General features: G+C 42.3%; 1 protein-coding gene across 1 annotated transcript in view; it reads right to left on the bottom strand.

The window, feature by feature from the left end:
- Positions 1-22,232, bottom strand: part of ush2a (Usher syndrome 2A (autosomal recessive, mild)) — a 916,330-nt gene extending 894,098 nt beyond the window's left edge. The window contains exons 1-2 of the mRNA XM_078230465.1: positions 22,174-22,232; positions 19,296-19,700 (exon numbers count right to left, since the gene is read on the bottom strand). Of these exons, the coding sequence (XP_078086591.1) occupies positions 19,296-19,700; positions 22,174-22,232 (464 nt within the window). The remainder of the gene's footprint in view (positions 1-19,295; positions 19,701-22,173) is intronic.
- Between the last annotated feature and the right edge of the window lie 2,771 nt (positions 22,233-25,003).

The raw sequence follows: 25,003 nt of genomic DNA, 5'->3' as shown, positions 1-25,003 counted from the left end.
ATACTCCTGGAAAATATATAATGTGGATTTGGTTTCTTGCAAGGTTCAGTCCTGTAAAGTTAAAGTTTATTTATTAGTCACAAGTAGGCTTACATTAACACTGCAATGAAGTTACTGTGAAAATCCCCTAGTCGCCACATTCCGGCACCTGTTCGGGGACACTGAGGGAGAATTTAGAATGGCCAAGCACCTAACCAGCACATCTTTCAGACTGTGAGAGGAAACCCACGCAGACACTGGTAGAATGTGCAAACTCCTCATAGACACCAACCCAAGTCGGGAATTGAACCTGGGTCCCTGGCGCTGTGAGGCAGCAGTGCTAACCACTATGCCACCGTGTTGCCCAGTGCTATTCTCTGGAAACATCAGCCACCCTTTCTAAAGCTACCACTTTCAGTTTTAATATCCAACAATTCACTTTTAAGTGTCCAACTTTATACTTATGAAAACATGCTGGTCTTTTTGATTCATTCCTATCCTCCACGCTATCCTTTCTACCATCTTGGGGAATGTCTGCCTTTGTGTTTATGTTATCTCCTCCAATTAAAGTCTTGGTGGTTACTATTTATTTTATTCCTCCAGTTTCTTCGTGGGTTTATAAGGGATGGTTGCCGTCACCTATGTGTTTGTGAGTTAAATCATAGCTATCAGCTTTCCATTCCTCTCAGGGAATTCTAATTCCAGGCGGAATACTATTTTTAAATTACTCCATTAATAATACTCCCCTCACCTTTTCAAAACTCCTGTTCAATTTTCATTGACAGATATCAACCGTCAAGAAACATTTATTTTTCCCCAGCAGATTCTACAAATGTTTGATTCTGTCTTTTTCTGAGGTTTTGAAATTTCAATCTACAAGCTTCTGGAACCAGCTCATGTTCATTAAGCACAGCAAATTAAACATATCATAATCAGAAGATTGGTCATCGGGACGGCTTGAACAGACATCATGGGGGGGATTCTCCCATCCCACTGTGCTGCTTTTGTAGCTGTACAGGCCGGGAGTCTCAAGCAGAAGCCATTTAGTTGGCTCCACACTGGGCGCCACGGCCTCCCCGAGTCTTCCAACGCTGGATATCCAGCCCCATCAGCTCTGCACCAGAAATTGGCATGGAACTAATTAATTATTTAAATATTAATTTATATACCATTTAAATCTGATTAGCGGGCCCAGGGCTGAAATCTCCGGGCCCACTAGCCTCTTCCCCACCCGCCAGGAGTATATCACTACAGCGGGGTTTACAATAGTCCTCACTAACGGTGAGCTGGCGGCTTGACCCCGAGAGTGAAGGGGGGTGTAATTGAGGTCCGCAGAAGGTCGGGCATGGAGGTGGCATTGCCACCTTGGCAGTGTCAGCCTGGGCCCTCTGTCACTGCGCAACAAACAAAGTGCCAATATCCAGGAAGAAACCTTGGCACTGCCCATTGGGCATGGGGCAGTGCCAAGGGGGTGGGGACCCTGCTGCCACCCTGCATTTGAGCTGAGTGACAGAGGCCAATGATCGGGGGCCATCAGAGTTGGGGGGTGGAGGTGGGTGTTGAGGCTGGCCCAGGCATGTTTATGGGACCAGCGATCGGGCCTTGGTGGGGTGGGAGGGCCGGCGGTGCAGGCGTTGCGGGGTTGGCCAGTGATTGAGCTGGCCAGAAATCGGGAGGCCAGCAGTGCGGGGCTACTGCACATGCACCGATCTTGGCGCTGACAGATCAGTGCATGCACAGTAGCCCACTCAGCGCTATGCTGCCGGCCTCTCCAGGCCCCGCCCACTGGTTTTAGAATGTATCACGCTAGTGCACTCTGCAGTGCACAGAGTGCGGGAGATTCATTTTGAAAATCCCACTGAGAAAACCAACGGGATTTACTCCAGTTTTTATGTAAATTCGACACTTAGAATTTTTTTGGGAGAATCGCCCCCCCCGACATGCTTTTCCTACTAAAACACTTGTGACTAGCCAGGCTTTGTAGCAATTTTCTCAATGAAACAAAAAGACTTTCAACCCATCCTCACTGAATTTAGACAGAAGGTTAATATTTCTAGCAAATCACAATTTGGAGATGAATTCAAATCATTGTCTTATTCACTAGTTATTCCAGGTAAACAAATCCTTTCTCTTCAGCTTAGAGTTTCTTGTTTCTTTCTGCTTTGAAGCTCTCTGTCTCTTCCCCCTCTTTCTATGTTTTGCCTCTGAAACTCTGTCGTTTTCTCCTACTTCCCTTTTGAATTTAATTTTTTTAATTCATTTTTTCTCCCTTTCGAATTCGAAACTTTTCATTTCTTTTTCCGTGTTAAGATGTTTCATTTGTAACTGAATTCCAGTTAACTCGAGGATAAAAGCAAATTACTGCGGGTGCTGGGATCTGTTGGAGAGAAGGGTCATCCAGACTCGAAATGTTGGCTCTATTCTCTCTCCACAGATGCTGTCAGACCCATTGAGATTTTCCAGCATTTTCGGTTTTTATTTCTGGATAACTCAATCTGTGCGGTATCTGGGGAAGTCTTTTCCCACTTTCAATTTCAAATGTTGAGCCAATACCTCAACTATTTCTGCTTTTGAAGTGTCTATATTTGACTCTAAATCCATCTATTCTCCTATTGCTTTTAAATTAATATTTGTTAACAGTTGAAAGGTATTCTGATGAATCTTCCTTCTCAAGAAAAGCTTCAGCAATTGATAAAGCCATTTTAAATTACAGTAAAAGTCACTGTGAAATCCTGCTCACTTAAACATTAACGAATCTCAGTGCACTTGTTTCACTCTGTGGTTTTGTAATCCCACAAAGAGCCCCTAATTTTCTATGGCCTCATTGGAGACCACTAACTTCTTAAATATAAATTAAATCTCCCAGTTCTTAACTGAAATAATAATGTCAAGGATTTAATCTTTTTTTAAAAAATCTTTACTGAAGGAGTCTTAATTAAAGTAGGTACTACTAACATAATGCAAAAATCCTAAACCCTTTTTCTTAAAAAAGAAAAATGTCAACAGACTACTTCCATCCCACTTTTATTTCCACCCAAGAGTTCCCCTCTCCTTGAAAGGATTTTGAAGGTTCCTTCACTTCCCTTGGGACTGAACGAAGGGATGCCACAGCTTTCAGGAATTCATTTTGCTTCTCCACAGTGTAGCCCTCTTGGGACCAAACCAAGGCATGACACAGCTTTCAGGAATTCACTTTGCTTCTCCTCTGTGTACCCACTATTTTCCAAGGTATGAGATTTCTTGAGGTCCTTCCTTTAACATTTGGCTAAATGACATTCCAACTCTCTGGAAGCACCTCATGATTTGGACAGTCCAGCTCAAGCACGGACTCACGGTCAACTCAGAAATAACCCATATTTCTGATAGCCTTTTGCTTCTGGTTTGAAGAATTTGGCAAATTTACTCACTCTGCTTCTCAAAGCTGCTCCCAAGCTCCAATTAGCTGCTTCTGTGAAAAATCACATAGATAAAGCCAAAACAAAAGAGTATCTTCCTGCAGTCTATCCCCATGGCAACGTAGCACACTTGGGATTCCCCAGATATAGATTTTAAACCAGTTCTCTCCAACTTTAAACCTGACCTTTGATCTGAAATTAGATGGATACTTTAAGATCTTTCCTTGATTACTCATTGCCTTCAAGTCTTTCTTTGATCTGCAACCCACATGAATAATTTAAACAACTATATGAAGACAACTGTAGACATCTCTTCTCCACAAGAGTCTCTGAAAAATGACACCTATTGTTAAATGTTTTACCACTGCCAACTCTGACCCGATTGAATAAACACCCACAAACCTTTAACTTACCATTACTTCAGGATTTATTTACCAGCTTCTGACCTGGGGTTTGCATTATCTTAAATTTAAATTTCAATCCCCATTGAAATTTATATTCCTGAAAGGATGAGTCTTGAAAATAGACATTTTTGCAACACTTGTATGAGTACACCAAGTCTCACTCAAGATCAACATTTAGAGCTTTCACGCCTTTTCAAAAATATCCTGCTTTAAATTATTACTACCACAATGAATACTCTCACAGTTCCCGCACAGTGGTTAGCACTGCCGTCTCACAGTGCCAGGGATCCGGGATCGATCCCGGCCTCAGGTCACTGTGTGGAGTTTGCACGTTCTCCCCATCTCTGTGTGGGTTTCCTCCAGGCGCTCCGGTTTCCTCCCACAGTCCAAAGATGTGCAGGTTAAGTGGATTGGCCATGCTAAATTGCCCCTTAGTGTCAAGGGGACCAGCAGGATAAATGCATGGGGTTATAGGGATAGGGCCTGGGTGGGATTGTGGTCGGTGCAGACTCGATGGGATGAATGGCTGCCTTCTGCACTGTAAGGATTCTCTGATGCTATGATCTGCCGCCTTGTTGCCCATGGTCAGTGACCAGTGGAGTGCCCCAGGGATCTGTTCTGGGACCCTTGCTGTTTGTCATTTTCATAAATGACCTGGATGAGGAAGTGGAGGGATGGGTTGGTAAGTTTGCTGACGACACCAAGGTAGGTGGTGTTGTGGATAGTTTGGAGGGATGTCAGAAGTTGCAGCGAGACATAGATAGAATGCAAGACTGGGCGGAGAAGTGGCAGATGGACTTCAACCCGGATAAGTGTGTAGTGATCCATTTTGGCAGATCCAATGGGATGAAGCAGCAGTATAATATGAAGGGTACCATTCTTAGCAGTGTAGAGGATCAGAAGGACCTTGGGGTCCGGGTCCATAGGACTCTTAAATCGGCCTCGCAGGTGGAGGATGCGGTCAAGAAGGCGTACGGCGTACTAGCCTTCATTAATCGAGGGATTGAGTTTAGGAGTCGGGAGATAATGCTGCAGCTTTATAGGACCCTGGTTAGACCCCACTTGGAGTACTGCGCGCAGTTCTGGTCACCTCATTACAGGAAAGATGTTGAAGCCATTGAAAGGGTGCAGAGGAGATTTACAAGGATGTTGCCTGGATTGGGGGGCATGCCTTATGAGGATAGGTTGAGGGAGCTTGGTCTCTTCTCCCTGGAGAGACGAAGGATGAGAGGTGACCTGATAGAGGTTTACAAGATGTTGAGAGGTCTGGATAGGGTAGACTCTCAGAGGCTATTTCCAAGGGCTGAAATGGTTGCTACGAGAGGACACAGGTTTAAGGTGCTGGGGGGTAGGTACAGAGGAGATGTCAGGGGTAAGTTTTTCACTCAGAGGGTGGTGGGTGAGTGGAATCGGCTGACGTCGGTGGTGGTGGAGGCAAACTCGTTGGGGTCTTTTAAGAGACTTCTGGATGAGTACATGGGATTTAATGGGATTGAGGGCTATAGATAGGCCTAGAGGTAGGGATATGATCAGCGCAACTTGTGGGCCGAAGGGCCTGTTTGTGCTGTGACTTTCTATGTTTTATGTTCTATGGTCTAACCTGCCTTTATCTCTTTGAGCCTCTTTGTGTCCTCCTCACAGCTTTCTGCACTACATAGTTTTTTTATTATCAGCAATCTTGGATATATTGTCAATATAGATTGCAAATAACTAAGATCCCTGAAATTACAGTCTGTAAACTTGAAAATCATCTATTTATCCCCAGTCTCTGCTTCCTGTTCACCAATCAATTCTCCATTCATGCTGATATATTACTCCAAACACCCATGAGCACTTACCTTACTTATTAACCTTTTGCATCATACCTTATTAAATGTCTTTTGTAAATCCAAGTAGTAACATCCCCAAAAAACTATTTTGATTCAATTTCATAAAAATATTTTAGCTGTCTGATCATACCATGATTTTCTAAGTACAATGTTCGGACTTCCTGAATAATAGATTCCAGCATTTTCCTGATGACTAATATCAGGCAAACTGGGCTATAATTGCCTGTTTTCTCTCTCCCACATGTTGAATAGGAAAGCAAGGCAGATTTCCTCCCCTCAAGGACATAGTGAACCAGATAGGTTTTACAACAACTGACAATGGTTTCATGGTCACCATTAGACTTTTCCAGATTCTTATTGAAATCAAATTTCACCATTTACCATGGTGGTATTCAAACCCAGGTCCTCAGAGCATTAACCTGAGTCTCTAGATTACTAGTTTAGTGACAATACCACTGTTCCACTGCCTCCCTGCTTGTACCAGTCCCAGTGTTTTAACATTCTATTTACTGGTACTGTGTTTCTGAAGTCATCTTAAGTGCTCCTAATACTGCCACTTATTTACCATTCAGCACCCAACAATGGACTTTGAGGAGCAATAAGGGATACTGGTTCCTTCACATCAATTTTATCCTCTGCACTATCATTTTTCATTGACTAGAACAGCTTATGCCTCTTAAGACAGCTTAAGTCTATTCCCTCAGCTTCCCTGTGGGTTTACAAATGAAGATCTACTACCCTCCTAGCTGCCTATGTGATATGTCTTACGCACTTGCCAGAACCACTGCTTCCTGCAGCTTAGAAACCCTATGATCTTTCAGGTGTGACCCAATTGCTATTAGAATGCTCCAATATTATTCGCTCCCTCAAATTCTCAAAACTTTTGTTTTAACTTAAGGCATCAAAACCACCAGTCCCACACCAGTTCTTTCTCCACAGCAAATTCTACAAGGATTTAATTTGGTCTTTTCTGAAATTTGTCTGAAATTTCAACAAATATGCTTCAGGGTCAAGTTCATGAACATTAAGTACGGCAGTTTGAACTGCCACATAATCTGAAGATTGTTCTTCCAAAAGACTAGAATACACCCAACAGTCTTCCCAAACAAAACACTTTGCAAAATGAGAGCCTGCGTGTCATTTGGGACCTTTAGCTTTGCAGTCACCTTTTCAAACAAGATAAAATAACTCTCAACTTTGTGTTCACTGAATTTGGACAATAGTCAACGTCTCTTTTTTTATGTCAAAGCTCAGAATGGGACTCAATTTCTCATCCTAACTACTCGACTCTCTTTCATCCAGTAACCTAAGCTTTTCTCTAGTCAGCTAAGTTATTTCTCTCTCTGGAGTTCAAGTTAAAGCGAATGCATTTTCACTTATTCTTTCTCGTTCAAACCTTTTCATTTCATTTTCTATCTCAAGCTGCTTCACCTGCAACTGAATTCTAGCTAACTCAACTGAACTGCTATCTGGATTACCTTTTTCTTCTTTCAATCCCAAATGCTGTGCCATTTCCTTAATTATGTCTGCTTTCTTAGACTGCTTTTAACTGTTCTGCTAATGTAATTAGCCAAGCAAATTGTGGCAAATCAGTCAGGGATAAGTCTTCCCTCTACAGCAATTGACAAAGCAATTCTGCTCTTCCATCAGTATTAGTTAAATTCACCATGGAAATCTTACTAACCTTAACCTCAGCAACTACTAGCACTCAATTTGTCTGTGGATTTGAAATCTCAGACAAGACCCCAATTCACATTACAACCGTAGGCCAGACTCCCCAAGGTTCTGGTAAGATCTTGTTAGGGACCAATAATGTTTGTTTAAAGTTGACAAAACTTGAGTCTCACAATATTTGCTCATTGAATAAAACTGTGTGACTCGATCGATATTGAATAAACAAAAACTAACTTTACTATACAAGGTCAGAGAAATAAAACAATTTACAATATCTATTTTATACTCCAACATTTAGAGAAAGTGTGAATATGTGTGAATTAACAGGCAAACTGTGGTTGGCCTACACAATAAATGACAGGCGTGACCAAGACCGAGTCCATGGATTTCTCAACAACCCACCCAGATGCCAGCACTGTGAGTTAATCAATCTCACTGAAACACTGTCTCCTTCATGAGGAATTCCAGTTTTCACTTTCGGAGATCTAACCCAGGTATTCTTTCTCAAGGTTGCTCCATATTGGACAGCATTAAACAGCCCACCTTGGTTGGTTTCAATCTCGCCTCCCAAGATTCTGTTCTCTTGGATTTCTGAGTATACACTGAAGCAACAATGCACAAACACAACTTCAGTTCTTTGGCTGCACCAAGCAGAACACCACTAGTCCAAAGGGGTCACTTTGTCCCAATGGCCCACAGCACTGAGTGACCAACCTTCGCTGCCTTCTTGGATCTTCACGATTTCCCCTGAGTCCTTTCAATTATTGGGGCTTCTCTTGAACCCTCTTCTACTAAAGTTTAATCCTGCAGTCCTTTTCCTATTTGGTTCATTTTTCTCTGTTCCTCTCTTTTTATGATGTGGAGATGCCGATGTTGGACTGGGGTAAACACAGTAAGAAGTCTAACAACACCACGTTAAATTCCAACAGGTTTATTTGTTAGCAAATGCCACTAGCTTTCGGAGCATGCTGCTCCTTCGCCACTCCACCTGACGAAGGAGCAGCACGCTCCGAAAGCTAGTGGCATTTTCTATCAAATAAACCTGTTAGACTTTAACCTGGTGTTGCTAGACTTCTTACTCCTCTCTTTTTAGACAGAAATTGGACGGCTTCCTTTCCCTACTCCCTCTCTTGGACTCTTCCTATAGGACCTCAAGCTGCCCCACACCTGTGCCCTCAATGACCCTCCACCTTCAGTCACCTGACCCAGGTTTTCATGCCATTTCCTTATGCACAAGCGCAGCAGGCCAAAAAAGTATAAAAATGTCAATCTGCATATGTGCAGCCTGTCCTCCAGTCGACACATGTGCAAAAGCTCCAAGCTCCATCAGGAGTTTAAGTTTCTCACTCTCCATTGAGATAAGTTTGAGTTTCATAAAAATGTGGATAACAATGAGGAATCTTCTCTTACGAGCAGCAAAATGCATTTTTATATACGTAAGAAGGAACAAAAGAAGACAGCCCAAAGATGTGCAGGTTAGGTGGATTGGCCATGCTAAATTGCTCTTTGGTGTCCAAAGATACATATGTTAAGTGGATTAGCCATGATACAAGCGCGGGGTAATGGGGATAGGGAGGGTGGGTAGGTGGGCTGGGTAAGAAGTTAAAAAGCCCTGAAAGATAGAAATCTGCCTAGTGACAGTAACAGTCAACATTTCCAGGAGCAGTCAAGCCTCTAAAAGTGCTCAGAGGCAAGAGAACATCTAAATGATCAGGTGTGAATTGCTCCAGGAGTAGAAACAAATTACTTAGATGACTGCTATAGAAATGTTAAGTCCCAGAAGCAGAAACAGTTTACCCAAAGTGACTGGGTGATTTCAGGACTATAGAAATGCTGATCTCCACATAAGGAAATAATTTGAGATACATAGACAACTGACTCTCGAGTTTGAAATAACAAAATGGGAATCGGTATAACTGTTATCCCCCTCAGAAGCAGGAGGTGGTCTACACCTCACAGCCAGAGGCTAGGACCCATTTGATAATCAAGGGACCATGTAACATCCGGGTTCGATTCCCGGCTCGGGTCACTGTCTGTGTGGAGTTTGCACATTCTCCTCGTGTCTGCGTGGGTTTCCTCCGGGTGCTCCGGTTTCCTCCCACAGTCCAAAGATGTGCGGGTTAGGTTGATTGGCCAGGTTAAAAATTGCCCCTTAGAGTCCTGAGATGCGTAGGTTAGCGGGATTAGCGGGTAAAATATGTGGGGGTAGGGCCTGGGTGGGATTGTGGTCGGTGTAGACTCGATGGGCCGAATGGCCTCCTTCTGCACTGTAGGGTTCCTATGATTTCTATGATTCTATCTTTTACTTCTTCGAGATGTTACAGTGTTGCATCCAAGTCTTAGGAGCCAAGACATTGCAGGAAAACCTTCGTAAAGGGAGTTTAAATATTTTCACTGGACCAAGGAAACTGTTTCCCAGACCTGTTTTATGTGATAACTATTAGCTGGATATTACTTATCGATGTATTTAATTTGGATGTTGTTTGGGAGAGAGAAATCCCAGGTAAGTTCAGGGATTGTAGATATATTTTGGAACCAGAGGTAATTTCTTCATAAAATGTGTATTAAATTATTCATGTACTTAAGTGTCTTTGAGTATTGTAGTTCTTTTTTGTGTGTGTTTTTCTTTTAAGTTGATAAATATTCTTTAATAATTGTTATACGATGACTGGACTAGTTCCTCACTTGGTTTTATGTGACTCTTCACAATATTAAAGAAATAAAAACAATACTCCACCATGAAACGGTGTTTCAAGTTGGAACACTCTCACCAATAACATCAGTGTGGTTTGTGACAACAACATTGACTCTGGAAACCATGAGCTCTCATGGCATCAGATTAGACATGGACAAGGAAACCTCCTGCTGATTACCAGCCTCCCTCAGATGATGAATCAGTGCTCCTCCATGTTGAACACCACTTGGATGGAATCTTGAGTGTGGCAAGAGCACAAAATGCATTCTGGCTGGGGGACTTCAATCCTCATCACGCGGAGTGGCTAAGTAGCACAACTACTGACAGAGCCCTAAATAGCAGAGCTGCTAGATTGGGTTGGCAACAGGTGTTGAGGGGAAAAACAAGAAGGAAAAACCTACTTGAACTTGTCCTCACTAATCCACCTGTTGCAGTCGTATTTGTCCATGGCAGTATTAGTAGGAGTGACCACCACACAATTCTGGTGGAGACGAAGATCAGTTTTCACATTGAGGATACCTTCCATCCTTTTGTGTGACACTACCACAGTGCCAAGTGGGATGGAATTTCAACATATCTAGCAAAGCAATACTGGGCAGCCATGAGGTGCTGTGGGCCAACTGCAGCAGCAGAATTGTATCCAACCACACTCTGTAACATCGTGGCCCAGCATCTTCTCCACTCTATCATTACCACCACACCAGAGGAACAATCCTGGGTCAATGAAAAGTGCAGGAGGACATGCCAGCAGCACATCTAAACTTCTGGTGTCAACCTGGTGAAGCTACAACACAAGACTATCAGCATGCCAAAATGTGAAAGCAGCAAGTGATAGATTTAAATGATCCTACAATGAGCGGTTCAGATCTAAGCTTCACAGTTCTGCTCCATCCTTCAGCTTTTTAGTCACCTTTTCAAACAAGATAAAATGGTGGTGGACAAGTAATCAACTGGAAGAGGAGGCTCCACAAATATCCCCATCCTCAATGATGGGGAGCACAGCACATCTGTGTAAAAGATAAGGCTAAAGAATTTATTGTCTTCTTCAGCCAGAAGTGCCAAGGGGATGATCCATCTTGGACTCTTACTGAGGTCCCCAGCATCATCAATGCCAGTCAGTCAATTTGATTCGCTCCATGTGAAAGCAAGAAATGGCTGAAGGCATTGGATACTACAGAGGCTAGTATGTGAAGAGTTGTGCTCCAGAACTAGCTGCATGCCTAGCCAAGCTGTTCCAGTATAGCTACAACACTGGCATCTGCCCAGAAATGCAGAAAATTGCCACAGATTAGTCTGTCTATAGAAAATAGGACAAATCCAACCCAGATAATTACTACCACGTCAGTCTACTCTCGATCATCGGTGAAGTGATGGAAGGGGGCATCAACAGCACTTACTCAACAATAACCTGTTTGCTGATCTCAGTGTGTGTTCCACCAGGGCTGCTCAGCTCTTGACCTTATTGCAGCCTGAGGGCAAACATGAACTAAAGTACTGAACTAAAAAGGCGAGTGAGCAAAACTGAAGACAACCACAATCAGGGGGGAAGCTCTGGTGGAGTTATACCTAGAACAAAGGAAGATGTCCATGGTTGTTAGAGGTCAATCATTTCAGGCACTGCAGGGGGTTGTAAGGAGGGTAGTGTCTTAGCCCCTACCACCTTCAGTTCCTTCATCAACGGCCTTCCCTTCATCAGAAGCTTAGAGGTGGAGATGTTCACTGATGAATCCACAATGTTCATTACCATTTGTCACTTCTTAGATACTGAAGCAGTCTGTGCCCTTTTGTGACAAGACCTTGGCAAGTTTCAGGCTTGAGCTGATTAGTCGCAAGTAATATTTGCGCCACACAAGTGCCAAGCAATGACCATCTCCAACAAGAGAGAACCCAACCAGCATTATCATTGCTGAATCCCCATTATCAACACCTTCAGAATTACCATTGATCAAAACTGAATTGAAGCAGCCATATAAATACTGTGACTGCAAGAACAGATCAGAGACTTGGGAATTTTGTGAAGACTAATTCACTTCCCGTCTCCCCATCTACAAGGCACAAGTCAAGACTGTAATGGGATATTCTTCACTTGCCTGACTGAATGCAGCTCCAACAACACTCAGCTCAACACCATCCAGGACAAAGTAGCCCACTTGACTGACACCCCATCCATCACCTTCAGCATCCACTTCCTTCACTACCGAAGCACTGTGGCAGCAGTGTGCACCATTGTGGCAGCAGCGTGCACCACTGCAGGAACTCACCTCGGCTCCTTCGACAGCACCTTCCAAACCAATGGTCTCTACTACCTAGAAGGAATGGGAATATCAACACCTGCAAGTTCCCCTCCAAGTCGCCCACTATCCTGACTTGGAAATATATCTCCGTTCCTACACCATTGCTCGGTTAAAATCTTGGAACTCCCTGCCACCGACTAACACCTCCACCCCCCGTACCCAACCCGACAACACTCTAGGTGTACCGACACACATGGACTGCAGCAGTTCAAGGAGGCAATCATCTTCTCAAGGGCAATTAAGTATGGCAATGAATACTGGCCTAGCCAGCGATGCCCACGTCCCGTGAAAGAATTCACCAGGTTTGTTCCTGGAATGAGAGGATTGTCCTACGATAAGAGGCTGCATTAATTGTGCCTATATTGTCAGGGGTTTTGGTAGAATGAGAGGTGATCGCATTGAGACACAACAGATTATGAAGAGGCTTGACAGGTTAGACACAAGAGCGTTATTTTCCCCCCCAGCTGAGGAATGTGGAACAGTTTCACGATAAAGAGTCAACCATTTGTGAGTGGGTTGCGGAGAAATTTCTCCATTCAGATGGTTCTGATTCTTTGGAATTCACTACCCCAGAGGGTCAGTGAGTATGTTACGCCAGAAATAGACACATTTTTGATCTTTCTGGAAGTCGAGGGATATAGGAAGCAGCTGAGAAAGTAACTTTAAACCAGAACACCAGCCACGATCATGTTGAATAATGGAACAGACCTAAAGAGCCATTGGTTCTACACCTGCTCCTAGTTATTATGCTCTTTTGTTCTACTTTTACCTCTCACACAGTAAGTGAGCAGAGATAATGTTTTTGCCCCTGTTCGTCTATAAACTATATATCTTAGAAAGGAATAGATAGATTTCAATGAAACTTGGTTCAAAGATAGAGGATGACCCAAGGAAGAACTAATTAGTTTTTGGTGAATCTGTGGATCTGGATCCAGATCCTGGATGTTTTTAAAAGAGCTTCCAAGAAATCAAGAGAAAGTACAAAGAAAACTAAAAGCTAAGAAAAGAGAAAATTCAACAAGAAAATCTCCGCTCCTTTAACAGTTCCTTTTCACCTTTAGCTTTCTTGTTTACCTACATTGAATAGGTGAGCAAAATGCACAGTGCAACCCTGTCCTAACAGATTAGAAATCGCACTATGGCCATTAAAACCAAAAAGGTCAGATGGAAGATTGTACATTGCGCTAATGGAATGGCAATTCACAGAATGGGATCCCCACTCCATGTTCTGACCATTGCATGCACTTCCTAAGCCAGCAGGATCAATCCTTGAGAGTGATATTACTGCGTGAATGCTTATCAAATTCATCTCTGCCATTTCAGAGGCACTAACCCATTTAAAACAAATGGATTAATGCTCCTATTAAAATGGAAGAGAGAAGAATTTGATCTGAATACAATGAAGGTATTATTTTGTGATCTGGTGTTCCCAGAAGAGAGTGCCACCCACCAAGAGCACATCAAGGAAATTTCCTAATTTTCTATCCACTAAAATTACATTTAAATTTGTATTAAAAAGGATGGACTGAAAATCATAAGATTTCCCCAAGCATCCCTACACAAAGAGCAACACATCACAGAATCACTCCTTACATTTTTATGCAATGATAAAGCTCAAAGTAATTTACAAGCTTAAATCTCACTGTTTGTACAGAAAAATAATATTTGAACTTCAGATGAATTAGTTTTATAACATTATATTTTGGTTATTAACTCTTGTTCTACTTACATGTAGTTTGAATTACAGCAACTCTATCATTTATAATAGGTAGGCTACAATCTTAAATTAAAATAAACTACTGATTTATCACGCAGTTCTTTCACAGCAATTGTGTAACAGCTTACCCTCATATCCCCTAATATTTTTGAAAAAAAAATTCTGGACAGATTAACTGTTTGACACCTGAATTACCCTGGGAATTATTTTTTAATTAGTTAGAACTTCAGTAATTTTGGGAAATGGGGACCGATTTTCTGAGGCTCCAATAGTGACAGAGCCTCACCGGTGAGAAGTGGGGATTGCAAAAATCGGTCATGCAGACAAACACAGCTGATTCACCGCAGCTCACATTTTTTGCAGGATAGAATCAGGCGCCAATGGCAAATGCAAGCTTCATCATCGGTTTCACAATGTGTAAATTAATCTTGCGGCATTCTTGTTGCTTTCCAGATTACAACACTGTTGGTTAATATGTGATAGTCTATGAGCCTATTGTTCCCAGTTGCATTCTTCATCACAATGCCAGGGCCAGAGTCGACTTGCCAGCCAACCCTTTTCTCCAGTAGCATTAGTTGTTCGTTCAAAATTTGGTATTCTTACATTAGTCCTGATGAGCGCAAGGCAAAAAAAAGTGAGACAGACTCAGCAGTGTGTAGAAGGCTTGGTCTGGAGTTTGGCGGTTCACATGTTAGCTTGGATAGAGAATTGGTTAATGGAAAGAAAATGCGATAAACAGGTTATTTTCAACTTGGCTGACAGTTACTAGTTAGGTATGGCAAGGATCACTGCTTTGCTCTCAACTAGTTGCAGCCATCACAATGTTTTAGATGAGCGGACTGTAATGACTTCAATCAGGCCATTGAGGTTGGCCTATTGGAATATGAACTCCCTGGTTAAAGAGTCAATTGATGGGCCAATCAGGGAGTCTTTTCCTTGTATTTAATCAGGAGTGTTAGTTCCTCTGGGACTCCTGAAGGTCGACTGCTGACTGACATCACTCTGTGTACTGCTGTTGGAATTGTAAATAAAGGGATTTTGGTGAAGGGACTTCTGCCTCTGAAGACTTATTACACGTTCCAAGAATAATGTATCCAGGTTTGCAGACAATACAAAGCTAAGTGAAAAAGTAAATGCTGACGATGATGCAAAGAAGCTGAAAAGGGAGCATTTTCCTTTGGCTGTTCATAATAGGCTGAGCAGAGACCATACTCAACCAGCATGTGCTTGCTAAACCCCAAACTAAACTTCTACTTTTGGATATGATTTGGCAACATTTGCTGAACAATCCAAATAACTACATTAATAACCAATTCAAGGTTATCATTCAAGATCGTAACATGGCTCATTTACACCTGCTAGTAGCAACATACACTCATATTCAGGGGACCCATTATCTGCAAACAAAAGGGATATGTACAAGCCTTGGGCCTTTTCTTTGAGTTACCCATGTAAAGTTTTGATAATACTACTGAGTTTTAGTGATCTATATTGACTTAGTTTTTGACTTAGCCTTAAGTAGTCCAGCTTACATTTCTGTCTGTGGAATAAGACAATTAAATAGTTGAAGTGTGCTGCGAACAGTCACAGCAGCTGTTCAGGTGACAGTTTGTCTTGTTCAAAACAGCCACCTCATTTGCTATAATTACACTATGCGCAATTCAAGGCTTCTTTGACAACCTTAAAGAAAGAAGCAAGGTTTGAACTTGACAGCTTTGAACGTAGTATGAAACCTTATCTAACGTGAATCATGTATATGAAATAGATTTCATTGTACAAACTGCCTTGGTCTATTAAGCATATTTGTAGTGCAGGAATGAAAACAAAAAAGGCTGGAAAAACTCAGCTGGTCTGGCAGCATCTGTGGAGAGTAAATGTCTCGAGTCCATATAACTTCCTCAGAGCTAAGGAGAGAGAAATGTGATGGGTTACATACCGTATAAGGGAATGGAGTGGGTGGGGCAAAGTAGGGCAGTGGTAGGTGGGAGCTAGGAGAGATAGCAGCAAAGATGTGTGCAAGACTTGTGCCCTCCATCTGCTGAGTTTGTCCAGCATTTTCTGTTTTTATTTCAGATTTCCAGCATCCACAATATTTTGCTTTCATTTTATTTGATAGGTGAGAACACCTATATTTTTAAAAGATATTCCTTTCCTGATATTATTAGGAATTATTACTGGCACCCAGTCTTAACTTCCTTAGTATCTGTGGGAATAGGTCAGCTTGTCTGTATGAATTGTTTACAACAGTTGGCATTATTGTTAAGAGGATGCTGTCTGTATCTAAAGGAAATGCATAATTTGCCCACAGTGGACTGCACTACCGGGGGCCTAAAGGAATTAAGAGATGGACATTGTCTTAGTCCTACTTGAGTCTAGTTAGAGCTGGGGTGACACCAGATGACCCTCACCCCTAGCCAGTGAAAAGAGTTAATTCAGACTATTTCCAAGTAAAGAATAAGAATGTCAAAATTAGGTATAAAAGTTGAAAACTCAAGTCTTCATTGGCACAGTTTTACCATTGTGTCCACAATATAACTCTTATGAGATACAGTTCGACATTACTTGAGAGACAGAAGAAGAAAGGCATACCTGTGCTGGCAGCATTCAATGATTCCTCGGCCCTTGAGAGATAATAAATGATCCATGCTGCCTTCACTGCATTTGTTAAGTATGTACAACATCCTCCGTAATAAATTATACTCGATTTATCAGTCTGGCTGTTCATACCTTGCTAGGTCAGGCACAACTGAGGACCTCTGTTATAAATTAAATAAGTTCTGAATTCGTAGTAAAACAAAATTTTATACCTCAAAATTTTACACTCAGGAGCTTTGGGAGCTATTGTTTCCAGCTGCATTCTCCATCGCAATGCCAGGGCCAGAGTCGACTTGCCAGCCAACCCTTTTCTCCTGTAGCATAAATTGTTTGTTCGAAATTTGGTATTCTTACATTAATCCTGATGAGTGCAAGGCAAAAGACTTCAGCAAGATGTCTCTGTTTCAGCAATATGGATCTGTTAAATGTGTCGGAAAGAAGGTGGCAGATGGAGTACAATATGGGGAAATGTGAAGTTATCCACTTCAGTAGGAAGAATAGAAAAGTAGGATGTTTTCAAGAGGTGAGAGACTGGAAAATGTTGGCATGAAGAGGAATTTGGATGTCCTTATAAATTAATAAATGCAGGTATGATAAGCAATTGGGAAGGCAAACAGTATGTTAGCTTTTATTGCAAGCAGGGTTTGGGTATAAATAAAGAAATCTTGTTGCGATTATATGGGGCTTTTGTGGGATTGCATCTGGAAAGCAGTTTCGTTATTTGTCTCCGTACCTAAGGATACACTTGGCTTAGAGATGGTGATACAAAGGTTCAATAGATTGATTCCTGGGATGAGATGGTTGTCCTATGAGGAGAGATTGAGTAGGGTGTGCTAGTATTCTCCGCAGCTTAGAAGACCAAGAGGTGATCACACTGCAAAATATAAAATTCTTAGGATAAAGGGTCGGCCATTTAGATTGGAATGAGCCCAAATTTAATCAGTCAGAGGCTGTTGAGCCTTTAAAAATCTCTACCCGAGAGAGCCATGGATATAAAGTTTTTGAGTATATTCAAGGTGAAAATCAATTGATTTTGTTTAAATGCTAAAGGGAATTAAAGGATAAGGGGTAGGTGGAAAAGTAGAGTTGGGGTACAAGATCAAACATGATCTTATTGAATGGTATAGCACACTTGAAGGGTTGTGTGACCTCCTCCTGCTCCGACTTCATGTTATTGAGCACAATAGGCTTCTTAAGACGAAACATTTTTTAATCAGTAGAAACATATTTGTTTGCAAACCATGTCGCCTTATTAATATATTCATTTCAATGCTATTTATATCCTATCTGTAAATAAAAGTCTTGTGTAGCACTTATTTCTTTTATCTACCCTCCTTTCAGCTACTACTGCACTTCCAACAGTCAAAATGGCCAACATAGGACTCCCTTAGAGGATTCCATTGCTGCTCCTAGATTTGGAGAAAGAATAGCAGTTCTGACATGATCAGAATGGCTGGCATGGTTATGTTGCATACATGCCCATTCTTTACTTCAAGACCCACTTCTACTGACCCAGCCTTAGGCTTGTCTTTGGCACATCGACTTCACAATGGGGGTGTCAGACAGCTATGCCATCTCTTGGAGGCTGGACTGCAGACAAATTGTACCACAGGGATAGTTCTTGATCTGGGTATGCAATAAATTGTTGTGTTACGCTTCCCTTGCTGCCTTATGATATTTCTGAAAAATCAGTTAGCTGACCATCCAAAGACACATTAAGCAAATGACAGAATCTTGACCACATAGACAATATTTATGAAAAGGAGGCGTCAGCTCAGTGAGGCACAGAACGTTCACTAGATGCCAGGGTCCATAGAGTTACATAGCATGTATAGTACAGTTTTTTAAAGTTTATTTATTAGTGTCACAAGCAGGCTTATATTAACACTGTAGTGAAGTTACTGTGACAATCCCCTAGTCGCCACACTCCGGTGCCTGTTCGGGTACACTGAGGGAGAATTTTGCATGGCCAACGCTCCTAACCAGCATGTCTTTCGGATTGTGGGAGGAAACCGGAGCACCCGAAGGAAACTCACGCAGACACGGGGAAAACGTGCAGACTCCGCACAGACAGTGACCCAAGCCGGGAATCGAACCTAGGTCCCTGACCCTGTGAGGCAGCAGTGCTAAGCACTGTGCCACCATGCTGCCCCTAGGCAGCAGGAATGGGCTATTCAGCTCAACTTGTCTCAGCTGCTGTTTATGTTCCAATAGCTCCGTTTGTTGTTAAAAAAAGCCACCTAGTTCACTAATGTCCTTTAGGGGAGGAAATCTGCCATCCTTACCTGATCTGGCCCACATCTGATTCCAGAGCCAGAACAACGTGGATGACCCTTAAAAATGCTCTCGGGTATGGGCAATAAATGCTGGCCCAGCAAGCGACGCCCACATCCCATGAATGAATCTTTAAAAATTGTGACATGCTTTCCACCAATTTTAGCTTTAATCGTATTGAAAGAGTATCAGAATATTTTCCAACCTGCTTGTGGGAACTGTAGTGACTATAGATTAAATGCAGGAATATCAATTTGATTGCACTTAAAACAGTATGTGTAGTTAAAGATCCTTCTTTTACAGGCATAACTGCAATGGAATTGTAATGACTTGCCAGCCAACAATAATGCTTGGATTATAAAGTATTTTATGGGATTGTGATATACTGGTCTCATCACATCCTTCATTCAGTTTGAAAAACACCTGTTGCATTACTTACATTAGATCCTGGAGGTCAGGCTTCAACCATACTGTTAAGGTAAATGAACTTCCAAATCCAAGAGTTTGAAGAGGAGGAGTAGTGTAACAATCTGTTTGATTCCAAAATATAAAGCTGCTGGAATTCCTTGAAGACCCTGGTCTCAAATCATGTTTGTCCTCAGTGACACAAGTGCCGAAGCCTCTGGAGAAAAGATCAGCATAGGAGGGTGAAGAAGACCTATAAGGGCACTCTTGAATACAGAATTGATGGGTACAGGACATAATGCTTTCCACAGCATTTGTGCTAAGACAGAATGTGTTCCTCACTGGCAAGCCACAGGTTGCCTGAGATGGCACAGTAGATACACTTTTGTGTGCTCCTATGTTTTCAAGCCTTGGGAAATAGCCCTGTGAATGAGCAAATCTTGATAAAATGTAACATACAAATAAAAGAATTCCAGTTACTTGAAATAACAACGCAAAGCCCTTTCTTAATAAAGGACAGATCATTCTTGCTGGAGAATCCTCCCGATAATGTGAATTTAAATGTTTGACTGCAGACATACTGAAGGTGACATCTTCACCAATACTCTCCAGTACAGAGTTCAAAGTTCAAGAATTGAACTGTGTCCTGCATTATAAACCATTACCACTAGGATGCAAAACTCCTTTCTTTCCAAGACAAGACGGATTTGCGACTTCAATTTATCAAGTCGCAATTAGGAGCGTCATCTGTGGAAGAGTTGAACAAAATATTTCAGTAACATAATAAAATCAAGTTCAGTGTTTATTTACAGATGCCTTACACAAATATAAACGGAGTTGAAAAGCATAATATTTTAGCACCAGTTGCAGAAATCTCTAGGATACAGTTGTTTAGTGTAAAAATACAGTTGTCGACCAGACAAGTTGAAAATTCAGCGCAACTATTACTTCAATTTGAATTGTGCGGAGAAGTTTTGCACACTCCAATTTAATTCCTATCATTGACACGCTTACTTTCAACCTTATTTTCCACAAGTAAACTAATAGCAACACATTGCTGATTTCTATTAAATGCTAATGTTAGTAACAATAAATTAATGTAATAAAGTCCACGTCGTTTGTCCCTTACCCTACATTCGTGCAGGTCCTTAACCCTCAGTAAGCTGATTACACCGCAATGCCATATGGCCTGTACTCTCACACACAAAAAATCTAAAGCATTTGAGATATGAATTATATAGCGACTGGAAAAAAAAAGAAAATTAATTTGAGGGAGGAGAGATAGATTATTCCATGTTTTAAAAGAAAATAAAGTGCATCAATTAGATGCCAATTCGTCCAACTGCGCAACAAGACAGGGTCAGGTTGAGCCTGCTCTTGCTTCCACAGTAATAAGCTATGGAGAGGAGAGGCACACACACGCCGCAATGTCGCTAGGCAACCAGACTGTGGAGTGAGCTGGCTTTCTGCTCAGCTCCCCACAACACCAGCTGTGTATCAATCTACTGAACAAGAACCTACCTGTGCCCTTAATCCTACCCATCAGTGTTGGGCCTTCACAATTAGAAAGGGTTGTCAAAGCAAATTATATTCCCACACAACGTTGGATGAAGGACACTGGGGATTGCTCAACTTTGTTTGACAAGAAGTGTGAGGATTCCTTTTCCCCGACAAATTTCTCTCTTTCGTTTTAGAAAAAAACCAAAATAAAAGTGGCACTTCTGAGTTTCTATTGCTCCCTTTTAGAATCATAGAATCGCTACAGTACAGAAGGAGGCCAGTCGGCCCATCGAATGTACACCGACCACAATCCACCCAGCCCCTTACCCATAGCCCCACGTATTTACCCTGCTGGTCCCCCTGATAGTAAGTGGTAATTTAGCATGGCCAATCAACCTGACCCACACATCTTTGGACCGTGGGAGGAAACAGGAGCACCCGGAGGAAACCCGTGCAGACACGTGGAGAATGTGCAATCTCTACACAGACAGTGATCCAAGCCGGGAATCCCTGGTTCTGTGAGGCAGCAGTGCTAAACGCTGTGCCACCGTGCCGCACCTTGTGTGCCTGGCTCCTGATGAGGTATTTAGGGATTCTGAGTCCATTTTTCACATCTTGCTCGTGCCTAAACATGGGCTTTTGATGTCACCAAAACAGAAAATGCTGGAAAATCTCAGCAGGTTAGGTTGGTTGGCCATGCTAAATTTACCCTTAGTGTCACGGGATTAGTAGGGTAAATGCGTGGGGTTACGGACATAGGGCCTGGGTGAGATTGGCCTCCTTCTGCACTGTAGGCATTCTATGATTCTATAAGACTCAGTAAATAATTATTTCAAACAGCATAGTTGCATAACGTCATAACTGTACCACTTCTTATCGTAAGAGTTTTAACAACACCAGGTTAAAGTCCAGCAGGTTTATTTGGTAGCAAATACCATAAGCTTTCGGAGCGCTGCTCCTTCGTCAGATGGAGTGGAAATGTGCTCTCAAACAGGGCACAGACACAAAATTAAGTTACAGAATACTGATTAGAATGCGAATCCCTACAGCCAGCCCTTTCTTAATAAAGCCAGCCCTTTCTTATCCACATAGCAGTACAGTGGACAAGGACTTATATGCTTTAAAGATAGCTATTTAAAGTATTGTTTGATTTAAAATATGTAGGAGATTTAGAAACTAAATTTACTTCCAAAATAGCTAAATGCCAAACTTTTGATTGTGATGTTATAGTATTGTTTCCAGCTATGTTATGCACATACGCTATGTGCATAACATATAGGTTACGCTTAAAGTTTCTGTGAAAAACCGCGACCATCATCTTATAAACTTGGGTTATTCCCAGCCTGCTATGCTGCTCTCGCAGCACAATGGGCTGGGAGACATCAGCGGAGGCCATTTAGCGAGCTTCCCACTGGGTGTCACGGCCTTCGCACGTCTCCAACGCCAAGATTTTTGCAGTCATCAGCTCCATGCCGGAAATCAGTGCGGAGCTGATTTAAATATTTAACTTGCCACTTTAATTTCATTAGCGAGCCTGGGACTGAAGCCTCCGGGCCCGCTAGCGTCTCCCTGCCCCCCTTCCCCCCCCCCCAACCCCCTGCCAGGAGTGGTTCACTCCAGCGGGGTTTACAACTGCTCCCCGCTAAAAAGGAACAGGCGGCCGACCCTTCTGGAGGAAACATAGACCATTTAGGCCCTCCCAGGAGGCTGGCTGGGGGGCGGAGACATCAGGGCCGGCCGGTGGGGGATTGGGGGGCATCGGGGCTTGTCCGGAAAGGTCCAGGAAGCCAGCTATCGGGGGTGGAGGGGGGTCAGAGGGGCAGCGATGTGGGGTGGCAGGGCTGGCCAATGATCGTGAGGTCGGCAGTGCAGGGCCAATGCGCATGCACCGATCTCCACTCTGGCAATTAGCGCATGCACAAAGGCCCACTCAGCACTATGCTGCTGGCCTCTCCAGTGGGAATAGGCCAGGTTTTCAGTGTGAATCTCGGTGAGGCACTCTGCAGTGCTCAGAGTGTTGGAGATTCATTCTGAAAATCACGCTAAAAAAAAATCAGCGGGCTTACTCCAGTTTTCATGCAAATTCAGCACTTCGAATATTTTGGGGAGAATCGCCCCATAATCTGTTTTTACACTGATTTACTCAAAGCTGCTTCTAGCAGGCATAAACCTAAATTTGTCATCCGATTTCAGACCAATGATTAAGATTTATGGGCCAGAAAATAATTTCAGTCAAGTTCTTTACTGAAAGCAAAATTAACTTTGGTTTTACACAGTGACAGGAGCAGGTCATTTAACCCCTTCAGCCGGTTCCATCATTCAATGACTTCATGGCTGATTTCTCAGCCTTATTCATCCTCATTTACATTCCCTTTGTCCAATTACAACCCCCCTCCCATTCTGACAATATAAATCTCTCCTGATTTTCCTTGCTCTTAGCTCTGACGAAGGGTCCAGACTCGAAACGTTGGCTCCATCCTCTCTCCACAGACGCTGTCAGATGTGCTGAGATTTTCCAGCATTTTCTGTTCTTGTTTCAGATTCCAGCATCCGCAGTATTTTGCTCTTAGAACTTAGGCTGCAGTCACTTCAAAACCAATATATTTTTCCGAAGGTGTTCTGCCTAGAGCTTTGCATATTTGAAGGATGACTTCTACCCCTTGTATTTCAGTCTTCTGGAGATAAAGGTTAGCATTTCATTAGCCCTTTTGATTATTGTTTATAACTATTCATGACACTTTAATGCTCTATGCACCTGCACCCACAAGTCTATTACTGTTAAGATCTTGTTGCTATGTACAACAGTAAGATGATTGTTAAAAGTTTGAGTGGTTATGAGCAGTAAGTGGATATTTAGAAAGACTGGTTAATTCTTCTTCCAGTCTCAAATCAAGGTTATATATAATTTTCCTGCTCTCCAGATTGTCTCCAATGATCTGACTCCTACTCTTACTCCTAATAGCATGCCATCGAAATATGTACATCATAAAATCCCAAAGTAAAATTAACTACCATACAACAGTTGTTCCCCAAATTTCCTATTTGATTTCTTGATGGCTATCTTATATTGATGGCCTCTGGTTTTCTCTTTGCAAGAAGTGAAGCTTTCTCTCTGTGCCTATTAAAATCCTTCATGCCTTTAAAGTTCTTTATTCGGTTAGTTTTCAGCCGTCTTTCTTTGAGAGAAAAGAGACTCGACCTGTTCACCCTCTCCTGATCAGTATACTCCTGCATTTCCTGTCATCATGAGATGTGTGGACCATCGGGGTTAGCCTCTTATAAAGGGACAAATTTGGTCAAGAGTTTCCAAAGGGCATCTCTGCTGACAACATGGATGTAGTAAAGGTCTATCATTGAAGGAGGCCATTCAGCCCATCAAGCCTGCACCAATAACAATTCCACCCAGGCCCTATCCCCATTTATTTACCATGCTAATCCCCCTGACACTAAAGGTCAATTTAACATGGCCAATCAACCTAACCCACACATCTTTGGAGTGGGAGGAAACTGGAGCACCCAGAGGAAACCCATGCAGACACGGGGAGAATGTGCAAACTCCACACAGACAGTCACCCGAGGCCAGAATTGAACCCAGGTCCCTGGCGCTGTGAGGCAGCAGTGCTAACCACTGTGCCACCTTGCCGCCCATAAATGTTTGTTCTGCGTTTTATTCTGACACTTTTCTTGAAATTAGGTAAGAGTAAAGACAATATTAATAGTATCTGTACCATTTCTGTCAGCAAAAAGTATGCTGTATGCTTGATATAATAAGGATGACCATAACGGGAATTTTCTCTCCAAAGACAAGTCAGAAAATTCCTTTATGTTTGTCACACACGTATCTACTTTTCCTGTATTTAAATAAATAATAATAAAATGCATCTCTGTACACTTACAAGATGATTTATTTTCACCACATCAGCTGGGAAAATGCCCATTGGTTCCTCGAGCTTGATAGATCTAAGCATGCATAGCATGAGAACATGGTACCTTGTCAGTGGAGAAAAAAATTAATTGCCTTAATGGTCTTAGGCAATAAACATACTTCAACAAAAAACACTGTCATCAGACTTCAATGTAGTTGATACATGATCACATTTTCTACACTGGACTTCCACTTCTGTAGATTCTTAAAGTGGAGCACCCATCAGACCATGAATTAGATTTTATCAGTTAACAAGGGGGCAACACAGTGGCACACTGGTTTGCACTGCTGCCGCACAGTGCCAGGGACCTGGGTTC

This window comes from Mustelus asterias, chromosome 15 (genome assembly GCF_964213995.1).
Source record: "Mustelus asterias chromosome 15, sMusAst1.hap1.1, whole genome shotgun sequence".
NCBI classification, from domain to species: domain Eukaryota; kingdom Metazoa; phylum Chordata; class Chondrichthyes; order Carcharhiniformes; family Triakidae; genus Mustelus; species Mustelus asterias.
Note: the sequence above shows the minus strand (reverse complement) of the source record. Positions and strands in the feature narration are given on the sequence as shown.